Genomic DNA, 27,946 nt, shown 5'->3' on the forward strand with positions numbered 1-27,946 from the left:
ATGTTTTCTCGTTATATGACATGATTACAAACATATATTTCTCCTTCTGGAAAAGAGAATGCAATGTACCTTTAGGAACAGAACTGGACTTTAAAACACTGTTATACCAGTGACCAATATTGTACCTTTATTCTGAGAGTGTAAGTTGTTATTTAATAAAGCAGGAATTTCTCCATGAACCTGATTCTATACTTTTCTGAGGGGAGGGAGGGTGTGTGTGTGTGTGTGGAGGGGGAGACTCGGGCCAGAACTATCGGCCCACTCTGCGGCCGTACATCACGGCTGAGACAATGCCGACTTTGCGTGCCTGCATCGGGTCGAGTGTTTTTGTTCCGGCATGCGTGATTTGGCCTGAGTGTGGGCTGATACAATTTTGCTAGCTTGGTAAAGCTCGTGCTAAAGCCATTCCACCTGAGCAGGAATCTCCTCAGCTCACTGGTTAAACGAGTTTGGCCCACTTAATGAAACACCCACTGTAAAACAAATAATGTGGTCATAGGAGATACTATTGTAATACATCTGAAATTGGCTACAACTTTTGTTAGCTAAGAATAAATAATTAGGGTAGTAAATCATGTAGGTGTCAATGATATTCATGTGAGGTTATTATATAGGTGGTTAAATTGCCACGGACAATGTCCAATGATGTAATTTGCTCTGGCCAACTCCCAATGCCTAGTTTTTATGGTGGTTACCACCAATGAGTGGTGCCACTCAACTTTCATGCATCATTTCACATTTCTGTCTGCTAGTTAGTGGACAGAGAAGAATAAACTGCTGCTGAAATATCTGAGCCAAGTCCAGATATAAATATAAACTCATAATAAAGCAAGCAGCAAGCAATGTCCTAACAAGATTAATACAAGTTTTTATTAATATTAAACTATCATATTCAGGTTTCCGGGCACCCCCTCCAGAGTGTGTTCCTGCCTTGCACCCTGTGATTCCAGGTAGGCTCCGGACCCACCGCAACCCTGAACTGGATAAGCGGTTACAGACACTGAATGAATGAATGAATTCTCTAAGACAACTTATATTATTATATAATAATATAAAACCACTTAAATCTGTTAAATGAAAATATGAATGATCAGAAAATTGCTTTATATCTCACTAAAACTTGGATTAGACCACTTGAATATTCCACATTATATGAAACCATCCTTGTAGGTTATGATTACATACACAGCTATCAGGTCTTATACATTAATCAGAAAGAGTTGTATATATTTACCTCTTTTGTTTTTTTTTTCATTAACAATTATTTTAAAAACAAAAGAGTTCAGTTTTACTCTCACCATTCCATTTTTTTGCACTGGGAAGTGCTAAAGTATTAATTTATTTTTTATTTTAAAGAATGTAGGTAAGCTACTTTTAAAAATAAAAATGTCATTTTCATCCAGTCCTAGAAATGGTCAACTTTAACCAAAATCTAATGTGGCCCTAACATTCTAATAATACCCTTCATTTAGTTTTGACCCTGGGTGTTAGCATAGATAACCTAACTAATATTCTTCCTGAAACCACAGTAATCTCATTCTTACCTCACTTCATTTTAGCTAAATATATGTACAAATTTATGTACATCCTTTTCTGATTATCTCCAGTCACTGTGTTGGAACCATGTTTAGGTGAATGTCCAATGTTAAACAGAGCAAAAGAAACATGAGAAGAACAAGGAAATATGCATACTGATTAAATATGGCACCCTCTGAAGGACTGCCGCCCCCTCCAGGGTGTGTTCCTGCCTTGCGCCCATTGATTCTGGGTAGGCTTCAGACCCACCGTGACCCTGAACTGGATAAGTAGTGACAGACAATGAATGAATTAATGAATTAAATATGTGAAGAGAAAAGTAAGAGAGCTAAGTTAAAATGGCTAAAACCAGAGCTAGTGCTCATTCACTTCTCTCTTCAGGGCTCTCACTTTGAAGTGAGATGTGGCTCATTCTCATTTAAAAGAAAATGTGCTAAAACCTATCGTTCTTGAACTGTGTTAAATTGTGTAAATTTGGTTTAAAATACCCCCCTTAAAACTTACCTATATTTTTCTTCATAACCGAGCCTATTAGTTGAAACCATCTACCAGTTAAAAGAAATGCTAAAGCTAGGAAATAACTTTCTCCCAACACTTTTGAGAGGTGAACATAACAGCATATGTACTTTTTATTATTGCTGTTATTTTCAGTAAAGTCAAATGATCACTGTCCTACCTAAAATTAAATTCTGCTACAACTGAATCTTTGTTTATGAGCCAGCCTTTTAAACATCACTGAAATCATGATTATAAGGAATTTTTTAAATGTATATTTAGGATTAATAATGGTATTGGAATACAGCCACACTACTTTAGTTTAAATATTTTAGCTCAGATTGTGTCTAATTGATGATGTGATGATTCACCGTGTCATCAGGAACATGTGCAAAATTACTATTGAAAATGATTCTGCAGGCAGTGTTGTGTTTGAAGCATAAGGAATGTAACTTGTTACCAGCCAACAGGCAGAGATGACTGTGATTGGTTAAAATGGATTGGTAAATCTATAAATATATATGCACAATATAATTTACTTTTTTATTACTCTACACTTTGTTCTGTTTCATAATTTGTAGGAATTTCTGCCTCCAGAACAATTTTAAGTAGTAATTTTGCACACATGCTGTCAGCAGCAAATGCAGATAGTAGTAATAGTAGATATGGTGCTAAGGTCTATGATAAAGTGCACGGTAAGAATTAATTATAAACAACAGCATATAAGGGAAAGTAATGAATTAACCAGTAAAAAAAAACGTGTGTCTTATTGTAAGTGTGTACTATTATAAAATCAAGTTCTGTGACTATATATGTATATTTCCCCTTTGCTAGGAGGGCAAATACTATGAAGTCAAAATACATTTAAAACTTGAGTTTTATGCAAGTATCATCATTTTTCAGAGTATTGGATCAGCACTGATTAGAGGTCAGGTTTAATTTTGAGGTTTGTGCTGTCCATCAAAACAAGAACTGGGCCTAATTTAGGCTAATGGCTAATGGCTAGTTTATTTAAGTTTCCAGCAACTAATACTGTGTAAGGGGTCAAATCAAGATGTAACTGACCCAATTGCAATTAACTCACATGCACTTTGGTATTTACACTTGAATGAAAACATTAGTGTCATACAGTGTATATTAGCATCCAATAGTATTCTCCATTAAAAGGGAGAGCTTACATTTCAATTGTAATTTAAAAGAAGTGTACCTTTACATAGAGAGAGATCTCCCATTCAGAAAAATCTGTACCGCCAATCTTCTCCTCCGTCCGTCCAACTGAACTAATCTTTGGAGGCTCCACAACTTCCTCTGCCATCTCATTTGGGGGTAACTTGTTCAACTGAGCAGTTTTTGTCACCACTTCACGTCCAGGGGCACCATTCTCCACTATGACTTCTTGATCTTTGGCCTTGACACGAATTTCTCTTTCAAATTCCGTGCTAAAGTTGCTGAGGCGACTACCACTGATTTTAGGTAGCTCTTTTACCTCTGAGTTTTCGCTGGCAATCAACCAAGCGGGTATAGCCACTTTACGCCCTCCCTCTCTCCCTCTCTTCTTTGGCTCATCCTCAGTGACAGCCTTGGGCGGCTCTAGCCCCTGTTTCTCTGCCTCCTCTAAAGCTTTTGGCACCACTCCAATGACTAGACTTGGCTGTTCTTTTTTAGTGCCCTCTCCCTCTGCTGCCTTCTGCTTGCTTTCAATCACTTTCATCAGCTGTTCTAGCACTAGCTTTTTGCTCCCCCTATCCACCACAATGTCTGGTTCATTCTTCCTGACTTTTCCTGCTCCTGGCTGTTCTATTTTCTTATCCACTCCCTTCTCAGGTTGCTCTACTTCTTTAGACACTCCATCCTCACTGACCTGTTTTAGTGCACTGATCTCTGTCACATTGTCTGCCACTATCTGATTCTCCATATTTTTTGTATTAGCTTTCTCCCTATTTACTTCACAAACTCCATCCTTTTCATGTTCTTTTTCAGAACCTACCTCCTCCTTTTCTCCTTGTTTTTCTTCTTGTTTATCCCCAATTAATGATGCACCTTCCTTTACTATTTCCTCGCATTCTTCAGCTAATTCTAAACTTGTATCATCACACATCTTTTCATCCACCAGTTGTGGTTGTCTTTCTTCATTACTTGGGTCCTCTATTTCCACGGCATTTATGCTGTTCTGCTGTTCAGTTGTTCTGTTCATACAAATCTCCTCCTTTGCTGCTATTTCATGTTTTTTACTCTCAGCAGTACTTGCAATCACAGTTTGAATGGATTTTTGAGCTGCTTGGCTGTCATCTTGTTCTCTTAAAGACACTTCAGGTATAATGTCATCACATACAACCCCTTTTGTCTCAGTTTTATTCTCTTCAGCTTGCTTTTCTTTTTCAAGATTACTGATTAAAGGTTGCTCAACATCAGGTTCCACGTTAGCCTCATTTTTTTCTACTTCATCACTGGTTGAAGTAAGGTTGAGTGGCTCTTCTGTAATCTTTGCATCATTATTAGCTTCAACTGCATTCTTTCCAGAGTCTTGGAATGGCTTCTTTGTAATATGTTTGACCTCACCGTTCTTGGCCAAATTTGGTTGCTCCTCTTGGAACTTTAATACTTCCTCTTCAGCATTGGTGTTCAAACATTTTTTAATGGGTTTCTCTGCTTGTGGGAACCCATTATCACCCTCTTCTCTTGCATTATTACAGAGAGAAACAGTTGGCTGGTCCTCTATAACCACTTCTTCACTCATATTTTTCACATAATTTACAGGAAAACTCTCACTTTCCTCCGACTGCTCAACTTCATCCTCTTGTACGTCGTCAGAAATGGGCTTGGTCCAATATACTTCAGTTTCATTTAAACTGTCGTCATTTTTCTTTGTTATTTCTTCAGAATTTGCCTTTGTCTTTTCTTCTAGATGTTTACACTCCACTTCTCCTACCTCCGAAGATATGGACAACTGTTCCATTTCCTTCCCTTGAGACTGCTCCTGAATTTCTAGTCTCTCCTCCATCTTCAGTGAACCATTTTGGTCATTTTCATTTAGAATTTTAGAATCCTTCTCACTTTGTTTTTGTGTAATTCTTGTTTCTGTTTCTTGATGTTGTTGCTCTATAGTCGGAAAAACTGGTGTCTCTTCTTGAGTTTGCAATTCCAAAATGTTGTCAGCAGGTTTCTGCTCTTCCTTTGCCTTTTCTTCATCACTTAGGCTCCCTGCATCCATTTTTCCACATGCTCCGTCATGCCCTATCATCAGGGATTCCTCTTGCTGACCAGGTGGAGGCAGTGCACTGCTATGTTTCTGTTTTTTTATTGTGCCATCCTCACCTGCCATGCAAATATCCTCATCCACTTCCTCTGCAAGCTCAATCTCTTCCTCTTCTTGCTCCTCGTTATTTTCTTGGTCTAGGTTTGTAGAAGGTTTCTCACTTGACTGGATGAATGTGTTGTTAGGAATTTCAGAGTCAACACCCATGTCACTTTTGACCTGGGCCATAACGTAAGCAGAGAAATCCTAGCGTATGTTTAGAGAGTGCAGTCTTTGTAACTAAAGTTTCAGGCCTGTACCGCACTATGCAACTACCTCTCCAGCCTATGTCTTGTGCCTCTGCTGCACAAACAAGGGCTTACACTCTCTGTGTCTACCTACCCCACCCCCCTTTTTCTTTTTCCAGAGGATTATGATGAACTTCGGATCCTGATCCCCACATGACTTGCTGGCTCTCTTAAATCCGCTCCACTGGGAGCCAGGCTGACCAAGACTGATCGGTTTAAAGAGCAGGACACGCCTTCCACCTAACTGGCTTGCAATGCATTCTGCTTGCCCTCATAAAATACATTCATAAATACATATTCATTCATATATACAGTGTGTGTGTGTGTGTGTGTGTGTTGTATAGCATTTAAAATAAATAAATACATTTAAAATTTACTAGCACTACACATATAGCCATAGTATTTGGTGTAGTTTTTATTCACACAAAAAATCATTACTATTCACAACAAATGAAAGTATGTGTGTTTACTGCATTTCATGTATGGCCAATCATTTTAAAACAGCTGCAAAATCTTCTCTGGAAAATTTCTCTGGAATTATTAAAAAGAAAATACATGAGATACCTATACACCTTTAATTTCTAAGTCTTAGCTAATTTCAAACAAATAAGGACTCCATGTGTCAGTCATGTTTACAGTTCAACCAAGTCTTGTATTAGTCTGCAGTAAAGTATGGTTGGCATTATTTGCTGTCCTCAGGAGAGGGTATTATATGCCTGGTTTGTAATACATCTGTTTAACTCTTGATTACATAATTATACATTTTGATAAAATATGTGTAATATGTAAGGGATATGCTATATGACAGCAGACAACCATACAATACAACCCTGATTTTTTGAGTTTTGTAAACATTAACAAATGTAATCAAAATTTTTATAAAATTCAGGAGGTTTCCTCAATTTAGTAGCTCTCCAGTCTGATTGTGCAGTGGAAGTCTAATGTGCTGATGTAGCACCAGTAAAAAAAAGTTTAAAAACAACACTTTGTCAGACATACTAGGCTTCCTCTCTTTTTGCTCCTGGCAGTAAAACATCAAAGACACCCCACAAAAATGTTTTGCTATATTCCTGCTCCATAGGTGGGTAATATGAACTTATTTTGGCTTTTTCAAATGATTCAAGTGCGAATTTACCCACTCTAAATTCCTTTCATAAAGTGCTTTTGGACTGTGGGAGGAAACCCACGCTGACACGGGGAGAACACACCAACTCCTCACAGACAGTCAACCAGAGCAGGAATCGAACCCACAACCTACAGGTCCCTGGAGCTGTGTGACTGCGACACTACCTGCTGCACCACCGTGCCATCCTGTTCTTGATTTTCCTTTTATATGCATTTTTCATTTGCCATTCATTCCCAGTAACCAAATTAATATGCAAAAGCACAGTTTGAATAAGAAGCCAACTTCAGCGAAGTCCTTTATGAAAGGTAATGATCGCAGCAAAACAGTTTACTTGCCTGCTGCATTGCATCAAATATATTCTCCATAAGATGGCACCAGTCAACCACATATAAATTCCGTTGAAATATAATGTATACACATTGCCACTGTAACAAAATCGCAATCATGCACAGACATATGACTGAGAAATAATGAGATGATTATTTGTTTCACTAATTTACAAAATTGTATAATATAACAACCCGACAATAACAGGCGAGAGCTGAGTGCACTGACGTCAGCGGAAACAGAACGTCATATCAGCTGTTTTCTTTTCAGCGTATTTGGCGTCATTTCCTGTTTAAAAAAACGGTCCAAATGGGCTTTGTTCTTTTTAATTTTGAGAACACTGGGCAATTTAACTGAAATAGAGTAAAAACGAAATAACACCTACAGCAAGGGCAACCACGCCGCTATAGAGTTTTTCAGAGGTTTTTTTTCAGTCTGTCTGTGCATGTTATAATATTAATTAATGAAGTAAATAGAGAAAAGACTGCTTTGTTGTCACTCGACAGCAGCAGTACGGCGGAGGCTCCGATGCAGGCGGAGAGCTGAAAGCGCTGTTAGCGGTATGAACGCAGCTCTCCGCCCTAAACCCGGCTCTTTGCTTAATAGTGTGTTTCAGAGCTGTTCCGAGCCTTCATCAGCCATGCAGCAGCCCAAAAACGGAAACGAAGAGGCGGCGGGCACGGCGGAGGTGCAGGTGAACGAGCAGCCCAACGCTCTCATCGCCTGCAAAGTCCCCGAGGAGGTCTTCAATGCAATACATCTAAAGGTAACGTTAAAAAGTGCTCCAGGGTTACCATCAGCTCTCTGTATAACGTATCAAAAAGTGCCTAATCACTAGCGCCTAACTGTCCAGCAGACATTAGCTCTACAGCCTCTTTATGCAATGAATCATCATCTGTCATTGGACACTAGGAGCATTCAAACATAGGTAGGTAGGATGCCCAGGTTATGAGCGAAAACATATCAGGATAGTTCAGGGCATTGAATAGTGCACGAAAATGCATCCCAGTATGTTTTATCAGAAGATTTACTAGAACAGCTTGACCAGTACGCCCATATACAAAAATAAATACAACTAGAACATAATGTATTTATTCATTTCATATGCCACACTGCATTAAACCCAAATTAAACTCTTTATGATTTGGTGTAAATCTCTGCCTGTGAAAGTATACATAAAGCTCTGTGACAAAACAGCTCTGTAACATGATGTTCACTGTTCGTTAATGATACATACATGTATTCAAGGTATGGTTATGGTAAAGAATTTACATTTAAATGTGTTGTTTCTACATGTTTTCTATATAAACTGAAGGAATGTATGAATATGAATTGAATGTAGTGCTAAAAGTATATACAGATATGAAGTATTACAATATTTGCTCTAATTTAAATTATCATTAGCAAGCCTTTCAAGCCAACTTACAAGCCAGCTACATTCATGAACTTTCTAGTTAGTTTTTATTTTACACATTTTGTATTATAAACAATATAATGGGTCATAGTTTTTGACCCACCAAATTTGGCACAGTGTAGTTTAGACATATTAGGGTTACTTGTCAAAATGATTGATAATTAGAAGCTACTATTAGAAATATTTGATTATTAGACACTGCTACAAACAAGTAGACAGGTAGTGCTGTTGCCTAAATAATAATAAAAAAATTAAAAAAGAGCATGTTTTATGTTTATCACAGATAAACATTGAAGCCATGTACACACTCCTCATGCAATAGGCACCAAAATATTTATATTTAGGGTGTGATTTTCATATAATGTTATAGCCATGTGCACTTTCGTACCATTATTCGAAAAAAGTAATATTCTAAAGATAATAGTCAAAAAACAGATGTTGGTTGGTTTGCCCACTGCACAATTTAATTTAATACACTTTGAAAGCAATTTTTTTTCTATCATAGTGGTTTTCGAAGCACTATGGATTTTTGTCATTTTCCACTACAACACGGAAAAGCAAGCAGTGCATTTTCTTTGTGTACATAACAGCCTTTTCAGTAGTCATGGATTTAAGTTTTTCCATTACTTTGGTTTACTCTTAGCATTCATGGATATCTGGTGAAAAGTGTTGCACTGTGGAATAAACATAATATTATCTTTATACATTTATTCATTACATGTTAATCTTAAAAGATAAACCTGAGATTCAGTATTGACGTTAAACTTTAAAAACTAAATCCATACATTCCATTATGTTGAAATCTCATGAAGATCAACAACTATGCCGTTCTTTGCTAACAAATATGACAGAGCTGCATAAAAAATGAAAATAAATATTTTATGTTTACTTATGTTTTCATGTACAGTAATCCCTCGCTACTTCGTGGTTCATCTTTCGTGGATTCGCTACTTCGAGGGTTTTTTCAAGGGGGTTTATGGCCGCTATATCGCGGATTATTGAGGAAATGGTTATTTAACTTCACACCTGTAGGCCTGCTTACAAATTTGAATATTTCTAGCATTTGTTGTGTCTTGACTCTTGTAGAAACACAAGTCTAGGGCATGTTTGTGGAATATGATAGGCATCTGCTTTCATTCTTGATATTTAACTCAGAAAATGTCACGGGGGTGGTACCTTTTTAAGGGTATGTGTTCTGTACCTTTTAGTTAGGGAACATCATTTCATCAACAGGACTTCATGTAATGAAAAATGACAAATATTCGCTCCATATGGAAAAGAAAAGAATGTGCCTTTAGGGAACCAAATTGGATTTTGAAACCACTGTTTAAGTTTTAAAGATATCTTTACACTGTTTGTACTTTTAGCGTACCGCTCAGCACCCTCAGCTTGTTCAAAGGGGGCTTGGACCTGGATATTTGTAAAGTTGTCTTTTAACAGCATTGTGAATATATAGTCTCACTCCTGTAATCATATAGCCCAGGAAAACCCATCTCTGAAGCAATAATCCTATAATGCCTTAAAAGATGCTTAGATGTACAAGCCCATTTATACAAATGTTTGGATTGTTGTAAAATCCAAACAGTGAAAAATATAATCTATCATTTTGTAAGTCTCTTGAACATTTTTTGTTTGTTTGTTTTTTTATTGGTGAAAGTACATTTGAATGATTTTCAAAATTCTGGCAGACAAATTTGATGTTTGGTTAGAGTTTTGCCAGACATTTCCAAAGTATGTAAAACTGTTAAAACAATATATATTAATCAGTGCAAGTTTGCAAATAATGAAGTCCTTTACCTCATATTTTAAATAAGACTATGAAAGATTTAGGAAAACCAGTGAAATCTCAGTTCATGTAGAGCAAGAACAAACACCACTGTTAAATTACCATATACTTTGAAGCTTCAGACATGATAAACCTTTGACGGTATTGCGAGATGGGCTTGTGGGTCTATGTTGCATCATGAAATGCAACCTGAAATAGTATTATGTAAGGAGAAATTCTTCCATAAATGTTATTCCTATATGCTGCTATATTCTCTAGTCTCAAGGTCATCTCAGATGGTCTGAAAGACAGTGGAAATGTGTCACAGTGAACTGGGTTCTCTGTACCAAAGACAAACCCCTTCCCCTGAAATGGAGAACATTAATTCAATTTATTAAGTAGCATTAAAACTATGAAGTGTTTCTGTCACAGCTCCATGGGCCTGGGGTTGTGGGTTCAAATCCCATTTGGAGTCACTGTCTGTGAGGAGTTTGGTGAGTTCAGTATCGAAACACACGCTGGTAGGAGAATTGGCTATTAAGAAGTGTCCATTAGTGTAAGTAAATTAAATATGTTGTAAATTGAAACAGGACGTGTTGCTTTAGGCACTAAACAAAAAATGACTGATGTATTTATCATGGCTCTATTTATTAAAAAAATTGCAGTATAACACTAATCCAGGATTTATAATTGTGCATCAGGTGTCTGTTTTAAATGAATGTGCCATAGATCTGTTTGAGAATAATTATTAATGGTTAAATTTCCCCAGTATGTGTGTAGCTTTGTGATTGGCAGCATATGCATGTCCTACTTCAGTAGATTAGGGTAGGGTTTTTGTATTGTTTTGTTTTGTTCTTTTGTTTTAGATCGTGTAAATGAATGTACACTATTGATTGCACACACTGAGAAAATGTTTAAAAATATTAAACCAAAACTTTAAATTGCTTTAAGTTTTGAATGATGTTACTGGCAAGGATGTTCAGGTTTTTGTATGTAGCAGTTTTATGTTTTAAGTTGTATGCTGTAAATATAAATCAAATAGCACTTATTCCAAGAAACATACAGTCCTAAAAACTAAATACTCAGGTACAGCCAGGTTTTACTATTCTATAGAGGATAGCCATTTTAAATGACAAATAACATGAAAGAATAGAAGGCTAAACTAAAACTGTAAAGCTGCTGAGTTCCATGGGCTTAAGCTCATCTCAATGAAACGACAATAGAAATGTGCTGTTGTCAGAGGGGTCCATGCTTCAGACTGTTTTCAGGAAAGAACTAACAGAATTCCAGTAGCCAACATCTGTCAGTGCACACTGCACAGGTGAATTCAATGTCTTTGAAAGTAGCAGTAATATGGATATTCCACAAAGCAGGTTTTCTCAGCCAGCTAACTTAAGCCCAAATTTGAGGACTGTCCAATAGCTATCACCCTCAGCAAATGCTCATATTGGACAGTCTTGACTTTGGGCTTAAGTTAGCTGGCTAACTGAGAAAAATTTCTTTGTGATATAGCCCCCTGAAGTCTGGTTTCAAGAAAGAATGGGCATAAATTCAACTGCAACAATAAGAATACTCAGTTCTGAAATTATTACAATGCGTGTTTTAAATTGAAAGGTGCAGTAACACAGTGGTAAACAAGCATCTGTCCCAACTTTTTTTTATGTGTGTTACAGGAATTAATTTTTTCAAAATGTATTTTCATCAGTGAATTAAAAAGAAAAAACAACATAGATTGATTTTATTGCATTTTAGAAAACATACCAGCTTTTTTATTTTTTTGGAAATGGGATTTAAATATACATATGGACTACTGTGTACTGCATGTAGAAAAACTGGATACACAGAATCCACCCAGAAGCCTGTGTTATACAATTTGTTGCTTCTTTTTAATGCTGGAATATTAGGCTGAAAGAAAGGGGAAGGAAGGTGGGAGATGGGTGCTGATCAATATATGAACTGCATTGTATGCAGAAGCAGTTAGGTGTGTGTTTGTTTATATTTGAAGTGGAGGAGTCAGTTTGGAACAGAACACATACTGAATATTGAACTGGAAAGCAGGTTTGTGACAGTATCTTCACAAAGTAACAAAGGTCAGATGATAAAACGGAGAAAGAACAGTCTGATAGAACTTCACTGCTAGAAATAATATCTTCCATTATTTGCACTGAAAAACCAGAGTTTGTTTTCAGTCATGCATTTAAAGATAACAAAGTGCAAACCTATCTGTCTGGTGGCTACAACTGTGGTTTTCAGCCACCCAGAGACTGCTCATGAAAATAAAGGCAACAATGCTTTTATTATGTTTTGATTCTGATGTTTAACTAAGGGGGCCATGTTTTTGATTTTTTATGAATATATGATCAAATACTTACCTCACCACAAAAGAAGACACATCTTAGTTGACCAATTGCTTATATATATACACTTTTGCTGAAGTAGTCTTATTTACAAGAGATTTGTGACCAGGAATGTTTGAAGAATTATTATGTAATGGGACACATTTTTAGATTTCAAAACACTAATTTTAAAGTATACTGAAGTACAGAACAATATTTTGGAACAATAATAGAAATATTACTGCAAATATAACAGGCTTATTTATGTCTCTTGTTCTGTTTTTCAGGACCAGTTTGAAGCACTGTTTCGCCAGTTTGATGCTGGAGCATCTTTCCAGTTCTTCAAAAGCTTCCGGCGTGTCCGCATCAACTTCACTGATGCTCTTTCTGCTGCTGAGGCCAGAATAAAACTTCACAAGAGTGATTTTAATGGCAAAGAGATGCGTCTTTATTTTGCTCAGGTAACAATATTTTTATATTGTTTTGAGAAGAAAATGTAGTCCACAATTAGAAATTTTTAGAACTGTTTTTATGTGTTGAGTATTAAACTAGTGTAGAAGAATTGAGCTTTAATTATGGTACAAAAACCTACAGTACATTGCCAGCATTGTTTTCTATCATCTCCCTGCAAAAATCAAAAGAAATTTTAACTAATTAATTAATTCATTCATTGTCTGTAACCGCTTACCCAGTTCAGGGTTGTGGTGGGTCTGGAACCTACCTGGAAACAGTGGGCACAAGGCAGAAATACACCCTGGAATGGGCGTCAGTCCTTCAGAGGGCAACACACAGAGCACCCAGAGCAAACCCACATAGACACAGGGAGAACACCTCACAGACAGTCACCGGAGCGGGTCCAGGTCCCTGGAGCTGTGTGACAGCGACACTACCTGCTGTGCCCTAAAGAAATATGAAGATTTAAAAATAACCTGTTTACTCCTAAAACAAATTCCACTTGCACTGTTCTTCTCCAATATTTTAAATCTTTAGGCTAAAGAAGATATCATAAACTACAAATAATTTTCCCATGAAGATGTCAAAAAAGCCCTAAAATGGTCACTTCACAGGAAAAAGACTTTTGAAAGGAAGTTAGATTTATTTTGTGCCATTTCTATTTGTCCACTCATCATGATATTTAAAAAAAATGTAAATGGGAAGGCGGCACGGTGGCGCAGCAGGTAGTGTCGCCGTCACACAGCTCCAGGGACCTGGAGGTTGTGGGTTCAAGTCCTGCTCTGGGCGACTGTCTGTGAGGATTGTGGTGTGTTCTCCCTGTTTCCGTGTGGGTTTCCTCCGGGTGCTCCGGTTTCCTCCCATGGTCCAAAAATACGCGTTGGTAGTGGCGACTCAAAGGTGTCCGTAGGTGTGAGTGTTATGCCCTGTGAAGGACTGGTTACCGCCTTGCACCCTATGATTCCGGGTATGCACCGGACCCACCGCGACCCTGAACTGGATAAGCGCTTACAGATAATGAATGAATTAATGTAAATGGGAGTTTGTATTTTCACAATATGTCCAAACTTTGAAGACAGAAAAGGAAATATAAGGTTTGTCCTGGCAGAATGCAGTTAGTGAAAATTTTTCACTTTTTCTTGCTCTGACACAGAAACCATGATACTATGTGTTACATATAGCAGTTTGACTCATAAGAGTGTTTGGCCATAGACAACAAAACAGATGCCTTAAAAGAAATATTGACTCAGTATTCTAGATTTTTTCATGGTACAACTCAATTTAGCCAAAAGACTTTATAATACAGAATATGAAATACATTTTATTTCCTTGATTAATCCCTGACTTAAAAGTTAAACAGGACTGGGATGGGGCATATCTATCAAGATTTGACTGGATGTTGTAAAGCTGTTGTTTCAAAATAGTGTTAAACAGTTCAATTTAGGATTATGTTTAGAGCACTTTTTACAACCTGTGTCCTCAAAAGTCAGCTTTACAGAATTCTGGGTCCTAGCCCCAGTGTGGAAGCAGATGCAACAGTGGCAAGTAAAAACTCCCTCAGAAAATGAGGAAGATATGTTTTGAACTGTTTGTTTAAATGAATTGGACATCTGAGAACAGAAGACAGAACAAGACACAGAATTGGATAAGTGGTATCAGCAAAAGAATGAAAAAGGGCATACTTATTTAAATGTCTTGAATTTATTTCTGCATTTCTTCATTTATTTATATCTGTATTATTTAAATTCTAAAAATATTTACTTGTGTATTTCCACTGCGTCTATATGTTAATTCAGTGGGCTGTCCTAACCTCACCTCACTTTTCAATTTGGCACACTAATAAATAACCCAGTGGTTCTCGTGTCTGAACGGTAAAACTAACCGAATGGGGACATCACAGCACAGACATGCTTTGCTGTGCTTCTGTTCTGTCTCAGCAGCACAGTGGCTGTATTAAACATGGTTAAATCTATGTTCATGCTTTTAGGTGTTTACATGTATCAAATCGTGCATAAGGATGTACACAAATCCTGCTCCCATCTCCCACATGCTTTTCACAACAGGAAAAGCTTATATTATTTATATATCACATTATTTGTTTGTGCATTTATTTATTTATACACATGCCATCCCCTTTGTCCTCCATATAATTAATTTTACTTAATATGAACAAAAAACAGAAATGGGTCCCAAAGTAAATAGAGTGGTTTGTGTGTTAAGCACAGTAAATAAGGTATGAGCATAGGAAAGAGTGCCTATTTTTAGGTGTATTTCCAGTCTTGGAGATACATACTTGAAGATTTTAATGAAGTTGTAAATACTTCACTTACATTTTCATCGGAGGGCTTGGGTTTCAGGCTATCAAATATGATACATTCTTCAGCGTTTATTTTAGATGTGTCCGAAATGGCTCCCTATATTCTATTCTCCATATTACTCATTATACAGTGCACTATTATAGGGAACTAATTCAGGAGGGTAGTGAATGTTTTTTTTACCTAACAGCACAGTGCATTATGGATATCTGCTATCCACTAGTGTCAGCTAGAGTACATGAGTTGTGCATTGTGGGATTGTTTGAGTGCACTGAATATAGTCCACTGTTTTCGGACACTACTACAAAATGGTGGAACCCCAATATAATGCACTATAGAGTGAATAGGGCACAGCGTTTGTGTTTGACCAGGTTTTGCTCTGGTTAAAAGTGTTAGCATGTTGTGTTACAAATACATTTTATGTGCATGCGAGCAACATCTGGTCACATTAATGGTTTTTGTCGTGAAAATTATAGTGGTGTAGCTACAGCAGATATTCAAACCTGATTTGCACATGGACATGTAGCCAGTCATGCAGCACATCTGAGAGTGGATCGTTTAGGGCATACACATGAGCTGACCTCAATACAGTTTTTCACATGTGGTTTCACTTAAATAAAGTTTCCCTATTTTGGAATTTTGTTATAAAGCCTATTTTTTCCTCACTAAGCCATGTTTACCATTGACCATGTTTTTAAATCATATATTTTTTTTCACTTTAAATGGTAATACTTTAAACAAAGGCTGTAGGGTTCTTATGTCACATGTAATTACAATGGCCCAATCATGGGCAGAGCTTAGATAGCTCAGTTCATAATTTGTTTATTTCTGTCTCCTATTTCTTTTTCTTTTTCCTGTTTTTGGTACATTCCCATCTTATTTTTTTCCCTCTTTTATCAGTCTGTGCATATAGGCAGTCCTCGACTAGAGCCCCCAAAGCCAGAAAAACAGTTCCTCATCTCCCCACCTGCCTCTCCTCCAGTTGGCTGGGAGCAAAGTCAGGATGCTATGCCGGTCATTAATTATGACCTGCTGTGTGCTGTCTCCAAACTTGGACCAGGTAAAACACAAACAAAATATATATATGTATGTATATATATATATATATATATATATATATATATATATATATATATATATATATATATATATATATATATATATATATTTTGTCATGTATTTATCAGTGCAGCATTCTTTAGCTTCCATGGTATATGGGAGCAGAAGACCCACCACAGTTAACACTGTGACACACATTGAACTCCTCCCCAAACATTATCTGATTTTACCTCCCCATTTCAGCCTTCATGGACATGGACTGTAGTAGAAAACAGTTCTTTTGAGTGAGACACAGAACCCATGTCTTCTGCTCCCATATCCCATAGAAACTAAAGAACACTGCATTGACCTGCAGGATATGTGTTTAGAGCCTTCTAAATTGAATGTGGATGTGATTTATGCTAGATTTGCTTCTTTGTACGCATGTTTAGTATCACATAATCAAATAGGAATAAAAGAAGAACTCCATTCTCGTGCAAGCCTGTGAATAACTGCTTAACCTTGGACCGTTTTCACTTCAACAGCATTAGACACACACTCCCAGGTCATTTAAGTCTTGACAGTGGCACTGCTAGGTTTGTAGTGGTTTGTCAACAAAAAATATCCAGTCATCAAAAACTGACTGAAATGCTAATGATAGCTAACAATAATTCTCTGCTTAATTTTTATGCAAATTATGGGTTGCTAATATTCAGATGCATCATCTTCAACTGTTGAGTTGTACCACAAGAGTCTATTGCTATAATACGGATCAAAACGAACGACTCATTACATGTTAAATAATAATTACATTGTTAATTCTGAAATATTGCCCCATCAACTAAATATGAAACCAAAACCTTTTTTGTGACTAAAGGATAACTATTTTAATTATTTAGCAACTATCTTTATTTAGGGCGGTACGGTGGTGCAGCAGGTAGTGTCGCAGTCACACAGCTCCAGGGACCTGGAGGTTGTGGGTTCGATTCCCGCTCCAGGTGACTGTCTGTGAGGAGTGTGGTGTGTTCTCCCTGTGTCTGTGTGGGTTTCCTCCGGGTGACTGTCTGTGAGGAGTGTGGTGTGTTCTCCCTGTGTCTGTTTGTTTTTCCTCCGGGTGACTGTCTGTGAGGAGTGTGGTGTGTTCTCCCTGTGTCTGCATGGGTTTCCTCCGGGTGACTGTCTGTGAGGAGTGTGGTGTGTTCTCCCTGTGTCTGCGTGGGTTTCCTCCGGGTGACTGTCTGTGAGGAGTGTGGTGTGTTCTCCCTGTGTCTGCGTGGGTTTCCCCTACAGAAATGGTATGATTTAGATGGTGATGTTTTATTCGGTGTCATGCTGGGACAAGTGGATCAGACACAGCAGTGCTGCTGGAGTTTGTAAACCCCTCGGTATCGCCGCTGCACTGAGAATAGCCCACGAGGCAAAAATATTCCGCCGACAGCCTGTTGTGTTCACTCATGAAACACTAGAGGACAACACGCTGTGCAGTGACAGATGAGCTATGGTCTCTGACTTTCTAACAGAGTGGGCAGTGAGTGGACAGTATTTAAAAACTCCAGCAGCACTGCTGTGTCTGATCCACTGATCAGTGTCACTGCAGCACTGATAACAATCCACCACCCAAATCATACCTGTTCTCTGGGGGTCCATTGATGATCAGTGGGGAAGGTGGGATAACAAAATACGCAAAACAACAGTTAGACACTGAATAATTGTACAACGGGGGCAGCTCCAAGGACCTGGAGGTTGTGGGTTCGATTCCCGCTCCGGGTGACTGTCTGTGAGGAGTTGGTGTGTTCTCCCTGTGTCCGCGTGGGTTTCCTCCGGGTGCTCCGGTTTCCTCCCACAGTCCAGTTTGTAGGTGGATTGGCGACTCAAAAGTGTCCGTAGGTGTGAGTGAACGTGTGTGTGTGTTGCCCTGTGAAGGAGTGGCGCCCCCTCCAGGTTGTATTCCCGCCTTGTGCCCAATGATTCCAGGTAGGCTCTGGACCCACCGTGACTCTGAACTGGATAAGCGCTTACAGATAATGAATGAATGAATATCTTTATTTACTATAATTCATCTACCTTTTAATAAATTTTGGGGAATTTTTCAAGTTTTCAAAGAAATCTATAGCACAGTACTGTACTTAACCTGTAAGATGTCTCAACAGCCTACTGTTTTTAATTATTAATTTCATGTAAATGTTGACTGCAGTTGTTTTAGGCTTTCGCACTTTTTGAAAATGAGTCACAATAATGTGTTCTTTCATACCACATTAAATTAGAAATTATAACAAATCATATGTTTAAAACAACTTAACACTGGTCCGTCTGTAAATCAGTCTTTCCACTATGTTTATACAAAAGTTGACATATTTATTTATTTCAGGAGAACAATATGAATTACACAGTGGAACTACCACCACCCCCAGTGTGATAGTCCATGTGTGTGAGGATGACAGCTCTGGGGGTGAAGAGGAAACAGAGGGAGGAAAGCGGGCCCGCCCCAAAATCATCCAGACTAGGCGCCCAGATTATTCTCCCTCTGTCCAGGAGTGAACATAGACGTCAAGGACTTGTTGTCTAGATGGCCTTACTGGCAACCTCCAGGAGGCACAGGCATATACAGTATGTCTTGCCTCCTGTCAAGGTGCAACAAGCGCCTTTTTCCTGATCGGGATTTACCCATCATCATCATTTTAAATGGGTTTGAATTCAAACTGTTTTGAACTTGACCTTGTAAAACGAGATTAAGATTATTTTTCTAAATCTTTTTAGAGATTTTTTTTGTTTGTTTTTGTTTTGTTTTATTTATTTTATTTTTTTTTAAATATAATTTATGTTCCTTGGGTTTACTTAATATGAGAAACTGACATATGAGAGTGGACTGGGTGGTTACATTTGTTTGTGGTTTTAATTTTTTTGGGTGTGTTTTTTTTTTTGTGTGTGTTTTTCAGTTTTCTGTTGAGGGAAAACATTTTGTATAGCTTATAGAACATGTTTTCCTCTGGATGTTGACTGTACATTGTCATTGACAGTGTAATGTAGGCCACCGACTTGTCATTATCTGTGTATAGCTTGTTGCCTCTGTCTATATTGACTCGTCTTCTGCAAAAATGTTGTAAATGTTGCTAAAATTTTCACAATTTCCTCTAAATATTATGCACTTTAAGAATAGAGCCTTATAATGTGGCGCACCTATCATTATTAAGTATTTGTCACAGCGTATCAACTGTGCCATCTGCATTGCTTCATTGTCTTTTACTCTCCGTAGAATTTAGATTTGTCATACACTGTCAGATGACAAAAAACATTTTGCAGTTGTTCCTGTGATTTCAGCAGAATTACTGTACGGTATATACAGTATTTGTTGTATTTGAATGTATTCCATATCTGTTGAATTCTCTTCAGGATTTATCTTGAATGATTTAATCTAGGCAGCAGGAATGAGTTAGAGGGAACATAAGCCTACTGTTAATAAAACAGTACTGACCAAACCAATGCCAGCCCATAAGGTGTTATGTGAATTGTTTGCTAGCTAACTAAAGGTTAAGTGTTTTTTTTATTATTATTATTTTAAACATTGTTAATCATGAGACCCCATTCACATCTCATTTAACAAACTACATGCCACTGAAATGGATGCCTCTGCTTGAAGTGTAATACCCCCTAGGTATTAAAAAAAACCAAAAACATTTTTAACTCTGAAAAAAAGACGTTGGGTTGACGGTTAAGTAAAATACTCAATGTCTATTTGAGTCCTTGTAGTAATGGAAAAAAACGCCGAACTTATAAATTAGCCACTCACTGGCAATAAAAAAAATGCTGTCCTCTCTCTGCGTGCTTTCATCCTTTTACTGGCGCCGTGCAGTCAGATGTCAAAAAGTTCAAGAAACCGCACAATGGCGGGTGTCGCACATTGGAAGTTGTGACGTGTATTAAGAGCGACATTTTATATTAAAATATTTTAACGGTTACAAGATCGCCATAATCTTCATAGAATTACATTTGTTTTAAATGAACGAACTAAAATAAAACACATTTTAATTAAATACTCTAATTATTTAAAAAGCCGCGGGTGGTAGGCGGAGCAGGTAGTGTCACAGTTCTAGGGACCTGGAGGTTGTGGGTTCGATTCCCGCTACGGGTGACTGTCTGTGAGGAGTGTGGTGTGTTCTCCCCGTGTCTGCGTGGGTTTCCTCCCACAGTTGGTAGGTGGATTGGCATAGGTGAGTGTGTGTTGCCCTGTGAAGGACTCTAGGGTGTATTCCCGCCTTGCGCCTAATGATTCCAGGTAGGTTCTGGAGCCACATTGAACTGGATATGCAGTTACAGATAATGGATGGATGATGGTTAAATGTAAGCTACACTGAGCCATTACTGGATTAGTAACACCTACGTATGGAAGCAAATCTGTCTCATCAGACTTTGAAATATTACCACGTTTTAGTGCTACCAGCTTGTAGCACTGACTTTTTATTTGCACTGAAATTATGCATCTGAATATAATTGCTCTTGAATAGAACTCACTGTTTTCACTGTTATTATTGACACCAAGGATGAGCAATCGATTCTTCTGGATTTTCTCTTTCACCTTAAATGCTGCACTAGTTGCATTCTGTCGCCGCTAGATGGCGAAATACGAACACAACTTCCATACCGTGGAAAAACTACACGTTTACCTTCCTTCCGCGGATTCCTCCAGCATTAGGGACCGTCGCACAATTACTAGAAAAACCTAGTGCCTAATGATGTCATATCAACTTACAAATGTACAGATATTTATTCTTCATACATTACAAGGCTTATTTTGGTGAAAAAATAAGTCATTAATTTTATAATGATTAAAATAACTAAATAGATCTAATAATCTCTCACATTATTGGACCTAATGATGTCAAACCAACACAGAACAATACAGATATTTATTCTTCACACATTACAAGGCTTATTTTGGTGAAAAGTTAAGTCATTACTTTTATAATGATTAAAATAACCATATTAATCTATTAATCTTTTGTAAGTTGGTTTGACATAATTAGGTCTAAGATTAATAACGTGAGAGATTAATCGATTTATTTGAATATTTTAATAATTGTAAAATAAATTACTAAACTTTTCACCAAAAATAAGCTTTGTAATGTGTGAAGCATAAATATCTGTACTTTTGTAAGTTGTTTTGAGTCCACATTTGGTCCCATAACTTGAGAGTTTAACAGATTTACTTGGTTATTGAATTCATAAATATAATAATAATAATAAATAAAAAATAATTTAATAATAATAATAATGATAATAATTCACCAAAACTAGCCTTAGTATGTAAGAAATAAAACTGTGTACATTTGTAAGTTGATGTGACAGCATTAGGTACTATAAGGAAAGAGATTATTATTTGGATATTAACATTAAACGCTATACGTTTTTTCTAGTAATTGTGCGATGGTCCCTAACGATGTAGCTGGGCATTGGGGCAAAAACAGCGATAATCGGCTGCGTTTCTGGCTTAATCTCAGCAAGCACAATTTAGTAAATAAAGGCCTTTGCAGGTGTTTTGAGTTAATTAGCTGAGGGTGACACCAGGTGTCTTCAATATTGAACCATTTCACAATATTTAAATTTTCTAAGAAACTGAATTTGAGGTTTTCATTAGTTGTCTGTTATAATCATCAAATTAAAAGAAATAGACACTAGTAATATACCAGTCTGTGTACAATGAATGTGTATAATATACGTAACTATAAGTGAAATATCAGTTTCACTTTTTGAATTGAATTACTGAAATAAATCAACTTTTTCATGATATTCTAATTTTATGACCAGCACCTGTATGTAGATTTTCTGTAATGGGTGAAATCTCTTTATTGGAGTTCTACTTCAAGGGCTTTGAAAAAAGAACACTGACCCAGACATGTATGCTTCGCAATGACATCCTATGGTAAAAGTGTTTTATTAAATACCCCTTATACAGCTTGGTCAATCTACTGAAATGTCCTATGCCAATTTTGTTAAACTAGGCCTGGTCATATAAATAATAGTTGACCATAAATATTTCCTTGAATAACACTCAACTAAATTCACAGGTGTGGATACCAGCTCAATTTTAATTTGTGCTTTCAAATTTCAGTGATATGTAAATCCACACATTCATTTGTATTTGTTATGTTGTAAACAGTAGTATATGAGAAGATCAGATTTGGCAGTGCTAATGAATGCTTTTTAAACACTAAACCTAAACCTACTGTAATACACACACCTGCTTTACTGGTACACCATGTAGATTTGAAGACAGAGACAGTAGCTCATCTGTACCTGCAGTTTGTGTTCTCTTCCTGCCCGTTCATTGCTCACAGGACATTGCCCAAAGGACTCTGTGTTCTCTGGATCTTTTGGTTGGTGGAAAAGGAACAAGTTTAGCCTTAATTGTCTGTTGTGTACTCTCAATGAGAAACTCCTTGCAAAGACCCAAAAAGTGTCAGTGATAAAAAGAAGAGGTTTGTTTTTTGTTTGCTCACCAGAATCTGTTTATTTGGTGTTGGATTTCATGCTTTTGAGTGTAAATAAATAGAAGGCCAAACTGTTCCTGTCATTAGCATCCTCCTTCCTATGGTTGCATGGTCATTGCCAGAGTCCAGTAGTGATGTAGAGGTGTTTTAAAACTCCAGCAGCACTGTCTGATCCACTTCTACCAAAGCAACACACGTTAACGTATAACCACATCAGTGTCACTGCAGTCTTCCACCCAAATAATACCTGCCCAATGGTATTGTGCGTTGAGCATCCTGACCATTTAAAAAACAAGTTGAAAGTGAGCTAACGATGTGTGCAGAGCAATAGGACTACAACCTATTTGTAAAACTAAAATACACCTATGCGGTAAGTAGAGCTGAATACTGTAGTTAAAAGGAACTAAATTATGCATTATTGCCAATCAGTATGTATCAGGAGTTATTCAAACAGGAGTGTGAAAAAATATAGTGGGGGGGGGGGGGATGTTGGCAAGTAAAATTACTGGCAATGTTTCTGCATAGACTTGATGTATAGCAATCTTCTAGTGTATTAATATTTCCGGTTGCGTTCCTTGATGAAGCTGCAAATTGTGTTAAATAACATCCATTATCAGAACTCCTGAGCACATGTGGCTATATTCATTTCACTAACATTATGGTTTCACATTCGATAACAGTTTCTGATCTTTCCATACACATATTTTTCAGGATTTTCTGAATTTTTTACTACCTTATGTGCTGTAAGTTGTGCCATTTTTTTGAAATCCTGTTATTGAGAAATATTGAGAATATTTTTTGAACTGTTAGACAATTTTCTTCCAGAAAATTAACAAATTACAGAATCTTGTTTTTATTGTTTATAACAGAATACCTCAACTGTCTAGAAACATTTTTTTACATTAAATATTTATTTAAATAAGACTGAAAAAAAGTCCACAGGGATTAGCTCAGTTCAACTAAATTGTACATTCCACTCCTCTTCCAATATGGCCCCATTGTTTCCGTGTGAGAATACACCTTGGCAATAAGACCTCTGTGGAAAACAAAAAGGTAACAATTAGTGAACAATGCCACAGGCATTCTAATGTGTATTAAAACAACTGCTTAAAGGAGTAATCAGTAATTTACACCAAATATTCTTATTAGAAAATCATTGCACTGACCACTAGTGGTTGGATACATCAGAGATTCTTCACTAAACTTATTTTAAACATGGCCCTTCATTTAGCAGACCCACTGTGTGGACTGTATTCACATTTTTGAAAATATATAATGTTAATTAATCACTTTTATAAATGCGGTTTACTCTTTTCTGATGGCAAAATGACTGCTTCTATGATTATCAAAATAATTTCAGCTCATACAGCCCAGAAATACACTATATTGCCAAATTGTGTTTGCTCACCTAGCTTTGCACGCATATGAATGAATGAAATCCCATTCTTAATCCATTGGGTTTGATATGATGTTGGCCTGCCCTTTGCAGCTACAACAGCTTCAACTCTTTTGGAAAGGTTTTCTCACAAGGTTTAGGAGCGTGTTTATGGGAAGTTTTGACCATTCTTCCAAAAGCACCTTTGTGAGATCAGACACTGGTGTTGGACAAGAAGACCTGGTTTACAGTTTCTGTTCTATTTCTCCCCAAAGGTTTTTAGGACTCTGTGCAGGCCCGTTCCCACACCAAACTCGCTCATCTATGTCTTTATAGACCCTTGTGATAAAGCTCACCCCTTTACCATCGCAAGGTGTAATGGTGGGAGGTGTTCTCTATGGGTAGAGTCGGGCGAGAGGCCTAAGACGATGTAGGGTAGACTTGAAATAACACAGAGGGGTTCGATGTTTGGTTCCCTTCCACCTTTATTTACACACGCGAAAAAAAAAAAAGATCAGTCTATTTGGCGCAACATACATATGTGAGCAAACATTTTCGCTGTTAGCACTGAACAAAAGCAGATTGAGAACCAAAATGACCGACAGCCATCTCCATAATGTCCTTTGCCTCTCAACCACTAAGTTTACTCCTGACCTGCCAGCCATCTTTTGGTCCAAAGCGCAGCAGCACCGCTTCCACTGAGTGCAATGTCATTCCCACTTTAGGTGAGTAAAATATTCCACAGTACCCGTGAGTTAACGCATGTGCAAGTACACATGCTTCAAATATCAATAATGCACATCAATTCTGTCACTACCCTGCTTTTGCGCACCACTTTCTTATATGTGTTTTTCTTAACACAGAGTACAAAGTCAGCTGATCTCATCTGATGCAGATGTGCTACTTGATCAAGTTACATCTGTCTGGATTTTTGGCACAAGTGGCATCGGATCAGCACCGCAGCTGGATGGCCCGATTTAAATACCTAGCGCAGCTCACCAAAATAATTTACTAAAATTATATGCACTCCTGTTATTAAGTCCAGTTCAGTTTGTCAATGTTGATAACCGTTTCAAACGAATGTTAATAACAAGCTTAAAAAATTTACCCGTCCTATTTTCCCCTTTATTGTTTTTTTCTCTGTACTGTAAATCTTCTAAGAGGAAATCGGAGGCTGCTGTTCTGAGAAAAAGCTACCAATGTTTTTTTTTTAATAAATCAATAAAGATCCATTTATGGAAAGTTGTCTTTAATTATATTCAACAATATAAAATATCTGACCACTTTTAATTGATTTTTCTAACTTTAATACACTAAAGTTAAGGCTGCATATCTAATTTCTAGTAAGTGGCCCAGCCCCACCTATATTTTTATGCATGTGGCCCTCAGTGAAAAAAGTTTGGACACCCCTGCTTTAAGCACTAATATTGAGGTAATCTGAAGGCCACAAAGTCTGAAGGTCTATCGTGATCGACTCTGCAGAAAGTTACTGTGCCTCAGCATCCGCTTAATGTTTGTAGAAGCAGTCTGGTTGGGAATGCCTAGGTGCTTGGATTTATACACCTGTGGCCACGGAAGTGATTGAAACACCTGAATTCAATTACATGGTTGGGTGAGTAAATACTTTTGGCATTCATTCATTCATTCATTCATTCATTATCTGTAACCCTTATCCAATTCAGGGTCACGGTGGGTCCAGAGCCTACCTGGAATCATTGGGCTCAAGGCAGGAATACACCCTGGAGGGGGCGCCAGTCCTTCACAGGGCAACACACACTCACACCTACGGACACTTTTGAGTCAATACTTTTGGCAATACAGTGTATATACAAAAACTTGTTTGATTTACATTTATTGGATGCACAGTGGTGTACATCTCTGCATAAAAGACAACTTCATGTCAGATAACGGTTGTGAAATGAGAATGTATCTTGATAACACTCAAGTGGATTTAATTTCATAAGAGGAGTGAGCTTACCAAAGTGTGCCTACAAGGGACAATTTTCCCTCGTGCATCCAGTCATTCAGTCATCTTTCTTGCTGTCAATAAGTTTCTGTGTTTCCTGAGCAAGCTTCCTTTTCATCTCCATTTGCTGTTTTAGAGCTGATGCTGCTTTTTTCTGCTGATAGAGTTTGGCTCCAGCAAAGGCAAGACACAAAAGCAGGGTCTTAGCTGCCAGAATGTAGAAGAGTAACGGAACATTGTCCAAAGCCTAAAAAGTATGAACAAGATTCTCACACCGTTGTCACAGCAGTTTTTCTGGGCAGTTATCTGCCTATGTTTCAGTAAAAAAAAACATTTACCTAAAACCAACATTAATAGTGCAGTCTCTGTATAATTCAAGTTAGAAGCCAAATTCATTAGAGAGTTTATAACCTCAGAAAACACCATATTCATTCCCAATGACTCTTGGAACATCTCTGGAAATGTCCAGAACAGCTGAGTCTAAAACCTGAGGAGGGGGCAGGGAACCCCCAACAAGAGCTTTGAGCAGCTGTTATGCAGCAGTAGTAGTGTGTTTTCCTTGATATTTAGCCACACTACATTTAAAAATCTTGAAAGCCAAAACCTTTAAATAAAAACGTGGAAATATACTTACAAATTTACCAGTAACATTTGTAGCTATAACCAAAGTAACCTTTTTTTTGTGTGTGCAATAATATGAATGACATAATAGAATTTATATGAAATCTCAGCCATAAGAAATGTTACCAAGAATAATAAAAAGCAAACAAACTACAAAACAGATAGAAATACTCTAATATATACACATATGAGGCGTGTATCATTCGGAAAGAAACATTTTAAAGCACGTAACTTAATCGAAAACTTTTAAATATTAACTTTCTCATTGGTGCACTGTGTATGGAAATTAATTCCTTACCTTCCAGTTAATCATGTTCGATGTTTGTTGTCTGTTCCCTTCAACAATAATCCCACTGACACGCTTCCCGTATGTTCTCTTGAAAACGTCTAGCCTTAAAATAGGCTCCGAGGGGAGGGCGAATGTACGAATAACCTAGCGTAAAAAATAACTTCCAAAACACAACAAACACTTTGGTAAACACCGGTCACACCAACAGTTACTAAAGCAATAAACCACTGTTAATCGCAGTGACGGGCTAACACGACTAAACGCTTTTATAAAACGGAGGTCAAAATGAAATATGTTTGCTAACATACACAAATGCATAAGACGTATAAACAAAATAAATCATTCTTACGCCACGCAGTGTAGTCCGGTATCAGTGAGCAGTTACTAGACCACATCAGAACGAAGGTTTAGTTTAAATAATGTGGCCTAGCCTCTCTATGAAAGAAGTGTATTAAACGAATTAATTGAGTAAAAATTCATAGATTTTGTCCCGATTTCTATTTAAAATAAGGACTCTTATTTTAAAGGAAACGTCAAAGGAAGTATAAGACTAGTCTGTAGCTGTGTTTTTAGCCTTTAGCTCAAAAAGCTAACTTAGCGGTGAACTTAACGGGAGGGGGGAGGGGACTACTGACGTGCAGACTGACCAATTAAATGTTTACAGAGAAGGTGATCGACCAATAACGGTAGCTCTACAGTCAGACCGTCCAATCCGAAGATTCTAGGCTACTTCACCACGCCCCCTTCTCACTCAAGCGAACCAAACGGAGTAGGGGAGGGCGGGACTAGTTTGTAAACCAAACGCTTCTCCAAATTCTATGTAAGCTCTAGAAAAACAAAATCCCGGACGTTTGTGAAATTC

General features: G+C 37.5%; 2 protein-coding genes across 3 annotated transcripts; one reads left to right on the forward strand and one right to left on the reverse strand.

The window, feature by feature from the left end:
• The first annotated feature begins 7,341 nt into the window (after nucleotides 1-7,341).
• Nucleotides 7,342-20,238, forward strand: rcan1b (regulator of calcineurin 1b). Its single transcript, XM_066660141.1, has 4 exons — nucleotides 7,342-7,793; nucleotides 12,830-13,003; nucleotides 16,211-16,370; nucleotides 18,717-20,238. The coding sequence occupies exons 1-4, from the start codon at nucleotides 7,590-7,592 to the stop codon at nucleotides 18,884-18,886; spliced, it is 708 nt and encodes a 235-aa protein (XP_066516238.1). The 5' UTR covers nucleotides 7,342-7,589; the 3' UTR covers nucleotides 18,887-20,238.
• Nucleotides 20,239-22,856: 2,618 nt separating this feature from the next.
• Nucleotides 22,857-27,682, reverse strand: LOC136687269 (small integral membrane protein 11-like). 2 transcript variants are annotated; one of them, XM_066661607.1, is made up of 4 exons: nucleotides 27,434-27,682; nucleotides 27,094-27,244; nucleotides 26,187-26,421; nucleotides 22,858-23,869 (listed from the first exon to the last, which is right to left on the reverse strand). In XM_066661607.1, exons 2-3 carry the CDS (start codon nucleotides 27,106-27,108, stop codon nucleotides 26,233-26,235), a joined length of 204 nt encoding a protein of 67 aa, XP_066517704.1. In that variant the 5' UTR covers nucleotides 27,109-27,244; nucleotides 27,434-27,682; the 3' UTR covers nucleotides 22,858-23,869; nucleotides 26,187-26,232. The 2 variants fall into 2 exon arrangements, with proteins under 2 accessions (XP_066517705.1, XP_066517704.1); XM_066661608.1 differs by lacking the exon at nucleotides 27,434-27,682 and having other exon boundaries at nucleotides 22,857-23,869; nucleotides 27,094-27,420.
• Between the last annotated feature and the right edge of the window lie 264 nt (nucleotides 27,683-27,946).

This window comes from Hoplias malabaricus, chromosome 2, assembly GCF_029633855.1.
Source record: "Hoplias malabaricus isolate fHopMal1 chromosome 2, fHopMal1.hap1, whole genome shotgun sequence".
NCBI lineage: Eukaryota > Metazoa > Chordata > Actinopteri > Characiformes > Erythrinidae > Hoplias > Hoplias malabaricus.

Excerpts from the sequence above, each read along its gene's own strand:
- rcan1b (XM_066660141.1), top strand. The coding sequence starts at position 7,590 with ATGAACGCAGCTCTCCGCCCTAAACCCGGCTCTTTGCTTAATAGTGTG. Across the intron at positions 7,794-12,829 it reads TCAATGCAATACATCTAAAG|GACCAGTTTGAAGCACTGTT; the intron begins GTAACGTTAAAA and ends TCTGTTTTTCAG. Across the intron at positions 13,004-16,210 it reads TGCGTCTTTATTTTGCTCAG|TCTGTGCATATAGGCAGTCC; the intron begins GTAACAATATTT and ends CTCTTTTATCAG.